Source organism: Lissotriton helveticus, chromosome 2_1 (assembly GCF_964261635.1).
Source record: "Lissotriton helveticus chromosome 2_1, aLisHel1.1, whole genome shotgun sequence".
In the NCBI taxonomy this organism is placed as follows: Eukaryota; Metazoa; Chordata; class Amphibia; order Caudata; family Salamandridae; genus Lissotriton; species Lissotriton helveticus.
Genome location: NC_136059.1, coordinates 1,274,627,698 through 1,274,637,538, shown reverse-complemented (window position 1 = coordinate 1,274,637,538; position 9,841 = coordinate 1,274,627,698). Strand labels below are relative to the sequence as shown.

The 9,841-nt window shown below is 43.5% G+C and overlaps 1 protein-coding gene across 2 annotated transcripts in view; it reads right to left on the bottom strand.

Moving 5' to 3' along the window:
• Positions 1 to 841: 841 nt before the first annotated feature.
• UNC5C (unc-5 netrin receptor C) overlaps positions 842 to 9,841 on the bottom strand; it is a 441,641-nt gene continuing 432,641 nt past the window's right edge. For both annotated transcript variants that reach the window (XM_078676216.1, XM_078676217.1), the window contains exons 16-17: positions 4,333 to 4,514; positions 842 to 1,140 (exon numbers count right to left, since the gene is read on the bottom strand). In XM_078676216.1, the coding sequence (XP_078532342.1) occupies positions 978 to 1,140; positions 4,333 to 4,514 (345 nt within the window). In that variant the 3' untranslated portion in view covers positions 842 to 977. The remainder of the gene's footprint in view (positions 1,141 to 4,332; positions 4,515 to 9,841) is intronic.

The following is a 9,841-nucleotide window of genomic DNA, read 5'->3' as shown; positions in this document are numbered from 1 at the left end:
GAGTCAGATCTTGTGTCGGTGGGTGTGTTTGTTGAAAATGAGGCCCCGGCATTGCTTACGTTCAGATCTGTAAGCACTCTTTAGGCCTCGATGCTTTAAATTGCAGCCTCACATAAGACGCTCCAAGAGAGCCAATCAGAAGCATTTGCAGACATGCCTGACTTCTCAATGGCTGCAGGCAACACCTTCAAAGAACCAAGTGGGCAAAGGTAGAAAAATATGAACATAACTCTAACATGAGTAATTAATAATAACAATTCTGTCAATCATTTTACATTGTATTGTGGGGAGGTTGTCAGCAACTCTTGATGATGCCGGGGCACCGCGCGCTGCCCAAGCCTGACTTTGCTGCGAAATGACATACGTTGCGATAAGCTCGCTGAGCAACTGGAGGGCTCCATCCCTGCAGAGCGCTTGGAGATTGATTGGCTTCCAGATGTTTACAGTGATCTGTGTTCTGACAACAAGTCAAGGAAACAAAAAAAAGCGCAGTGGATTATCTGGCACTCAACGCGCTAATCCACGTGCCCGGCTGTAATACCACTGGAAATTGCTTTCTCGAAATAGCCACAAACTGTCCACAGCTTTGATTCGGCATGGCTTACACAAAAATATAAAGAGCTCTTGGACAGTTCCCTGCTGATACCCCCTGTCTATCATGTGATGTAAACAATGTCCATAGCAACGGGTATTGTTTAGAAAATTCATCCATATATCTGGACAGCAATAAAATCGTTTCCTAGGAAACTGTAAAATCGTGTACTGAGCAGTGTCCTGCCAAGCTGAGAGGAATGTCAGGTTGATTTACGGTCATCAAGGTACCTTTGAATTTTTTCTTCGAATTATTTTTTTTTCTTTGTTCGAAATTGTCTCCGTGAGCCTCATTGGTCGGGAACATTTTCCACAGGGACTTCGACGGGAGTCCCCCCTGGGTATGTCTTCCATCTCCAAGTCTGTTTGCAGAGTTCACGACAAGATCAATATTTGCCCTCCACCAAGGTCACCATGGTCTCGTGCCTCCCCATCTCCTCCAGGACTGCAGCCAGGGTGCTCAGGTTCCCCTCTGGAAAGTTCTGTGCCTCCCATAAATCCAAGATCACTCCGGTGGGGCTGGGCTTTGTCGCAAAGTAATTGAGGTACCTGCAGAAAACAAGAGCAGCTTAGCATTGTGTTGCATTTTATTGTATTGCATTGTATTGTACTGTTAGGGCTACTAGATATATGAGGCCATATGTGATGGAGAAGGACAAAATTATGAATTAGGTTGGGCTTAATCATGCAGCGACAGAGGCGCTCATTTATGAGCTTTTTGCGCAGGACAGCGCCACAAGGAATCTTGCAGCGCTGCCCTGCTTCAAAACAAAAGGGCAGGAATGTGCCATATTTATGTGATACGGTGCATTCCTGTGCTTTTCCCCTGTGCTGGCGCACAAAGCCCCAACACAGGCACCCTTGCACCATGGTGAACAGGTGCCTGTGTTGTGGGGATGATTGATTTTGTACAGGAAGGCACACATTCCTGAACAAAATCAATCAGTACAGGGGATTTCCTCTTTCTATGTTCTGCAGCACACATAGAAAAAGGTCAAAACGATGAGAAATGAAAACATTTCTACTCGTTGAGCCTCCCTAATGCCACCCCAGGGTGGTGTTAGATTCTGACACATTTCCAGGTTTACGATTTCTAATAACTCTGGGAATAGTCCATGTTCCTTGGGTGTTGCATGGGAACACCCACAGCAACACCCATGTAATGCCCCTTTCACTCAGTGTTCTGCGTGAAAGGGGCACATATTTACAGGACCACGAAAAGCCTGGCAAACATGCCGGGGCACATTTTGCCACCGGAACCTCAAAAAAGTGTTGTTTCATCTGTGCAAAAGTTCAGGAAAGGGCCTCATAAATGAGGCCCAGAATGTACATTGCTTGTCCCCCCAATGGCTTGTATGGACAATAGTGACAACACTAGATGGTAGGAGTATGACGAGCATCTGTATCAAAAGCCACACATGCCACACATTTTTTCTTTCTAATCCAGCAAATGGCTGCATCACACAGACATGTATATTCAAATAAAGGACTTAAAAGGTGGCTTGGATATGAGCTGGGGGTCATGAGCCAAGGGAAGAGTCAGCCAGCATATCTGTGAGAAAATGCTTACAATTTGGATAGATGCATGTCAAAATCTTTGATGGGAGATATTTATATCTGATAGATACTTTGACAGTAGTTTGTGTGTCTGTGGTCTTTGCAGTTAATGTTTATGCAGCTTACACCTCCATATGCCACTGAAGGAGATATTCTGTGGGTGTCTATTCATGAAAGAAAGATTGGAAATAGTGGTATATTGCTCATGCAGTGAGCTATTGGTCTGGTAGCTACAATGCTAAAGTGATCATCAAGACATAGATGATTATGTGATGCAATGCTGCGCAAAAGCGATCATCTCTTTACTTACCACTGTAAAGGCCAACATGTGCAGCACTAAACTGAATTGTAAATGTGCCCCTTTGGGTTGACGGGATACCTTTGCCTACCTTGGCATAGTCGTTAATCCGGGAGATGAACGACTGTTGGCAGCATGGCACTTAAACTGCCCATAAGTCTGGGAGTTGCCTAAACCTTAGAATGGCTTGACAGGAGATAAGGGTTGATGAAACGACCTAATGGTAAAACTGAATCCTATTTTTTTGATATGTCAAAAAACACATACTGGATAACAATTTACGTAGAAGGAATTTCAGTGGAGAGTTTTTACATGCTTAGTGGCCAATCTAAATACCTCACTCCATTTATACATCCAGTGGCATGACCACCCTAGCCCTATTTGATACATGCAGATAAAAATTAGGAATAATAGATGTCATTTTGCATCAAAAGTCTGTATTAGGAGAGCTTCCTTGCATGAATGATTTACAGATGGTAAGCTGGTTACTCCAAATTTGGAGGATACTTGTACGAGAAACATTTTGTTTAGGTAGGCAGTTCCATGTGATAACACAGATTACAATGTCCTAGGCCCTATCTATGAGTGCTCACAAAGAATCCTTATCATCTCCCCACAGCTAGAACGACTGTTATCGGAGTCCTGGTGATTACGAATGTGGAGAAATAACAGAGATTTAAAGAAATGGTGGGGCAGATTTACAAGGGCATTGTGCCACCGGAGCGCCACTTTTTAGGACACTCCGATGGTGCAAACCATATTTACAAAGCGCTGTTAATATTGTATCCTTTCGCGCAGGTGTCTGCATAAAAGGAGCATGAAATGAGTGTTGCTGTGGGCGTTCCACCGCAACACCCATTGCTTTTTGAGGCTGCCCCAGATTTACAAGGATCTGTAAATATGAGGCAGCGCCAAAAACTAACACCACTGAAAAGGAGGCGTTAGATTGGCACAACGAGGTGAAATACTTTTATTTCTCCTCGTTTGTGCTCTTTCTATGAATGCGCTCATGAGAGAAGCAAATCGCCTTTAATGATTGTTTATGTGCAGGAAGGTGTCCCTTCCTGCAAACAAACAATCATTCCTGCAACACAGACACCCTTGCACCATGACGCAAGGGTGCCTGCGTTGCAGGGATGATACCCTGCATAGCAGGCACCCTTCCACCGTGGTGCAAGGGTGTCTGTGTTGGCACTAGGTAGCTTTTTTTAGTGCCAGCGCAAGGGAAAACACAGGGGTGCGCCATATTTTTGTGAATACAGCAAATCACTGCATTTTTGAAATGACGCAGCACAGCGCTGCTAAATTGCTTGCAGTACCACACTGCGCCATTTCTTTTCTATTAGGCCCCAGTGTTTCCAGACCGATTTCCGCCTTTTACTGACTTGGCGTTTCTTTCACATGGAGATTTTGGCTTCTTCAGGGACCACAATCTTCGCATGAAGCTCCCCTACTTGTAAGTTCAATGGTGCCACTAACTCCGAGTACCGGCCCCATTGGGATTACCGAGGGGGCTCACCACTTGGCCAAAAATTCAAAAACAGTTTCTCTCAAAATATCAATCATACATATCTTATCAATGTTGACCTCTCTGGAATGTCTACATAATGTCTTGTTAACTCCCCACCTATTAGCGGCCTAGTTTAATCTGCTTGGGTTCATTTGTTATTTTAGCTCCAGCTCTAGCATACTTGTGGGCATATGCTTGATTGTCGGGAAGTATTGATGCTCACTGGGTATTCTGACAGTGGGGTAACAGTTAGTTTTTTGCATTCATTGGTTTTGCAGTTTACGCCTTTACGTGCCATTCATACCACACAATGAACTTGGAGACAAACACGAGTCCACCTTTTCCACCCTGTATGATTGACAAGCGCTGCATCTACCTGTCGAAGTTGAGCTTGTGGGCCAGCATCCTCCAATCATGCCCCCTCGTCTGCGGGGCGTCCAGACTGCTGCACAGCTTCTGTCGAATGGGTAGAGGGATGCTAAAAGCACTGGGGCCTACAATGGTGGTGATGGTACTTCCTGCATCCATGAAGGGAAACTCAATGTTGCCGGAAGGTTCCTGCAAATGAATCAATTAAAGAAATCTAAGAATATTTGAATACAAAGAAGGCGTTGCGTGGTTTCCAGATACCAGGCATAGGTACAAAGAACTTTTTTTATTGTGTTTAATATTTTACATTGAAGAGTTAAAAACACAAAAAATGTCAACAGTAGCAATACACCATCAATATTGAATAATGCCGACTGAATTACAAAATAATTAAATTGCTTAAAATAAGAAAAGTAGCAATATAAGGCAATAAATACATAAGAAGTATGCTTTATATAAATAAAAGGAAGAAAGAAAAAGAAACGGAAGTAAAGAAAAAGAGAATGTAAAAGCGGGTGTCTAAGATATAGGCGAGTGAGCAGAAACAGATGTAGTAAAAGGTAACCAGAATAGGTCAGATTTATTTTTCTGAGACATCGAGAATGCAGAAATAGTAGCTATTCTATGTTCATCACAGGTACAAAGAACCCTACCCTGTTGTTGCAACAACATCTTACAAGGGCACTAGGGAGCTGAGGAGAAATAAACATCTCTAGCTGACTTAGCAGTGGTTGCAGATTTATGGGTCCCTGTAGCGCTCTGGCCCATTAGGCAAACTCGGGCCAAGTTCAATTAGCGCTAGACCAAATTGAACATTTAGGAGGGAGAAGGGAAGGGGTTCTTTCAGAAAGTGGAGGGTAGTGCATTTGTAGGATGCATTAGAGAACGCTGGCTACCACATAAAGCACATTCTGATAGCCCTCCCCTTCTGCAACAGGGAAAGAGTGTAGCGAGCAGCATGGTGCCCAGTGGCGTCCATTTTGTCCTCAACAGTGGTAAACATATTGGTTTGGTAAGTCTATGTATTTAACCCGTTTGCCGTGGCCGCGATTTTGCAAAACGGGCGGGGCCGCGTCGGCCGTTGGACGTGCGCAGCACTACGAAGGTAGTGCTCGCGACGTCCAACGGCCAACAGCAGCACATAAGGTGCTAAATGCCACAACATAATACTATACGGGAACTTCTGAGTACTTCGTGCCAGCGACATATAAAGGCTATAAAAAACAGCATGTGAAACTGACAAAAAAAACAGTTGACTGCGGGCCGAAACAATTTAAAATGCCTTTAATTCATTAAGTAATCGCTTCTAGACATTTTCCAAAGAGGATATGAAAAGCAAAACAACTTTTATTGAGTTGTGGGTGACATGAACATGAGCCTGTTAGGTGGATTTGGCCAAACTGTGGCAAATCCACAAATTTTCAAAAGGTTTCTCTTATTAAGGAGGAATTTGTAAGAGGTGTTTTGCACATCCTCTCTGACAATGTTCAAACAAAAGAAGACATGTGGCGCATTTACATGTTTTAATTCGATTATTTAATTTACTTAGCATGAAATGATAAACAACATACAACACAGTGCCTCATTAGGACGGTGATAGTCTGATTTTGAGATCTGGGCTCTGCAATGTACTGTTTACCCCTCCTAAATCCAATCTATTTAGTGCACTTGAAGATTAGCAGACTTCTGACAATAAGGCTTATGTCAATGTTATTATCCGAAATGTCCCTGTACAAATGTCTGTGACTAGCAAGGCATTCCTGGAAAAATTTCTGAGTCTGAAGTCATATTCATGGACTCATATCACAGTTTGACATTCGGTTCCACAAGTGATTTCATACTATGAGGTAACGTCTGACGTCAACGTTCTAGAGTAATCTAAAGTCGGGTGTGTGCAGTGATGCTGCAGTCTAAACCAGGTTCAGAAATGAAGCCCCAGTCCGAAAATAAATTTCGGAAATAATGTCCCCTTCTGCAGCCACGTGCCTTCAGTGATGTCACAGTCTACGGTCAAGTTCTGGCTTGCAAGTCAAAAAAGCTTGCAAAACAAGTTTCTGAGTAAGCCTACCTTACCCCTGGGAAATTCATGAGAAAGTGGTGAACGTAAGACACAATTACTCACAGAAAATGCTTTGCGAACAAAGCCTAGAAGTTCAGCAATAATTCAGATATAAGACAAATGTAAGACAAAATTACTCATCAAAGAATATGTTGGTGAATAAAAAGATATAGAGAGAATGTACAGTATTTTAGTGGAGTTTTAAAGACATTTTTTGCTGTCTGGCACACTTTCGCAATAATTTGTGATGGTACGTAAAGGTTCATGTCTACATTGGTCTTCGGGGTGCACCACACCCTCATATCTCAGTATGCTTGGCTTTGCGTGGGATATTTTATTTACCATTGAGTCATAACTACTTTGTTTCAGACTACATCACGGGCGGCTTATATTTCTCCTTGGGGTCTTTTCAAATAAAGGGTCTTGAAATATGTGGCCCCTGCATTGGCATCATGGGCACAGCCTACACTATTGCCTGTAGTTTTAAACTTCTGTGTAGGTATATACATTTATTTTGCAAGCAATGAATAAACAAGATTAGGAGGAGGTATTTCAGATGGTGTCTCAACCCTACTAATTGCACCAAATGCATACAATGTGAAAAATTGTAACAGCAGCTGGCAATGTATCTACTTAATGTCCTTCACCATTCCTGCCCAAAATGGAATGCCCCAAGCCGAAGTCCTGCGTTTCCACCAATGCTCACCGACTGGACCAGGATTCCTTGCAGTCACCTATCTAATGCTATTACACCCATCTCCGGCCTCTCTTGAGGCCAGATGTACGACCCTCAGTGTTTGCCACTTGCAATTTGCATTTTTTTTGTGACTCGCAAATTGTGAGTTGCAAAGGCTGATGCACAACAGTGAGTTTGTTATTCCTAAAATGGGTCACAAAGGACCTGCCATGTCTGTGACTGCTTTTTCAATAAAGCAGTTTTTCCCCCTGAAATGTAGCCTGTTTTCCCTAAAACGAAAAATGGGATGCGTGGGACTACTGCCTGCTCTTAAAAAATAATTTTGCCACTAAGTTGGCGATATACCACCAATTTGAAATAGGTTGTAAATGTGAGTGTTTCAAGACCGCATTTGCGGTTGCAAAACAATCTTACATCCGAATGCGACTCTCTATTAGGAAGGGATGCCCTTGGCATTCCCCTTTCAAATAGCAACTCGCAAAACCTGTTACCGACTCGCAAAATAGGTTTTGTACATGCTATAACCCTTTTTAGCAGCCGTATTTGCGAGCGATAAAAATGGTCATACATCTGACCCTTAGTTCTAATACATTTCAAAACCTACTCTATTCTTCCTTTACCCAGACCATACATACAACACTTTTGACTGTCTAAGTGTTTCTACAAAGCACAATTGTTAAATTGAAGATGCATGTTTGATGATAAACGAATGAAAGTGCAGCAGCAAGATCACAGAAGCTTCATTCGTGTGTGTGCTGTGTGTGAGAGAGAAAAATATAGATATAGCTAGAGGGATATTACACACACATACACATGCAGAGACACTCTCTTTTATGGCCTCATTACCTCTGGAAATATTTCCTTAGACATGCGCAGCAGTAACTATTCAAGTGCGTCGGAAAATCAATGACTTTGAAATAGACAACACGCCCGTATAAAAGCGCCTACGATGCTAGGATCGGATACTTCGCTCTCAATGGCTCTCTTTCATTATCTCACTTTCCCACAGAGAGGAAGTGAAAATGAAAAATTCCAGCCAAAGAGGGAAGTGAAACAAGCCCACCGACACCTGTCGTTATCAGAATAATTGCTTGAAATGGTTACTCGACCATCTGCCTGCCGCGTTTTGGGGTCTCAAGATAAAAATTAGATTTTAAAACACCTCATCCGAGGAAGTAGATGTGGAGACATAATGAAGGCAATGAAATACTTGGATGAATAAAAAACTTTGAGAGTCCTCCTTTGCTCTTTTTAAATTCAATAAGACTGCCAGGTCACATTGTCCCTGTCCGTAATCCTGTCGTAGAAACAAACTTTTCTTTCAGCTGCAGCTCTTCCGCAATGGCAAAGGAGCGACGCCCCACTGCCTGCCTCCGAGCCAGCAAAGGTAAAATAAAACGATGTTCTTGCATCATTTTATTTTGCATTTGCTGGCTCTTAGCCAGAGCTGATGGGAGGGGCGGGGCCTAGGCATGGGAGGGGGGAGGAGGAGTGCTACATGCGCTACACTCCCTAAGTGCTCATGTGTGTTTGGCCGGTCGTCTCAGGCCGACCAAAACACACATGTGCACTTTGGTTTTCTCCAGCCTAGATGCATTGAGCAGTCGGGCTGGAGAAAACCCCAAAGACTCCCTGGTCTGAGCACAACGTCTTTTGTGCTCACTCAGGCCAATCCCCGCGATGTTCTGTAGCACGGGGATTTGATGGGAGTTTGTCCCATGGGCTACTGGGACCCAGGAAGAGGAGAGGTGCAACGCCCGAGGCAGCGGCGGCTAAACTGTAAGTTTAAAAACGAAATCTATTATTTCTAACCACCCCAGCTCCCACATGACCTCTCCCCCTACAGCGCTCCCCCTTCCACCCCACCACCCTTTATTTGTGGTGATCCCCACTCTTTCCTTTGATTGCTCGATGGCCATTAAATCAAAGACGACCCTAAATAGCGATAGAGAGAGATGGACCAGTGGCGCAATGGGTTTGCCCATATTTTGAAGGCCATGTAAAGTCATCCTGCGTGACTTTTCATAGCCTTGTAAATATGGGCCTCTTTCACGCATTACTTGTGTGAAAGGGGCGTTCCATGGGTGTTGCTGTGGGTGTTCCCATGCAACATCCATGGACCTGGAAGCATTCCCAGATTTGCAACATTTTGTAAAACAGGGAATGCATCAGAATCCTACGCCTCCCCAGGGGAGGCATAGGAATGGCACAACGAGGAGAGATACTTTTATTTCGCCTCCATTTTTCTTTTTATATGCGTGATAGAAAGAGCAAAATGCCAATAATGATTGTTTTTGTGCAGGAAAGTGTACCTTCCGGCACAAAAAGTAATCATCCCCGTAGCGCTGGCACGCTTGCAAAATGATGCAACGGTGCCGGCACTGTCAAATGGCAGCCGATTATGCGCCAGCTTAAGGGAATGCACAAGGATGGGTCATATTGCTGTTACTACAATGCATCGCTGTACTTTGAAATGTACGCGCCACGGAGCAGTTAAATAGATTGTGGTGCTGCGCTGTGTCATTTTCTTGTAGATGAGACCCTGAAAGTGTTCTGAAATGACCACAAAACGCAGCACTTTATACAACTCTTAAGTAATTAAGAAATTAATTTAGCATGGGCACAAAAAGTAGAGAGAGAGAGGACCATAAAGATGAAGTCAGATAAGGAGAGAGACTGGAAGATCCGACCACCAAGATACTCATATCTGTTAGTTGAAAATCACACCCTTTTCTTTGTGAGTATCTTAACACAATAATG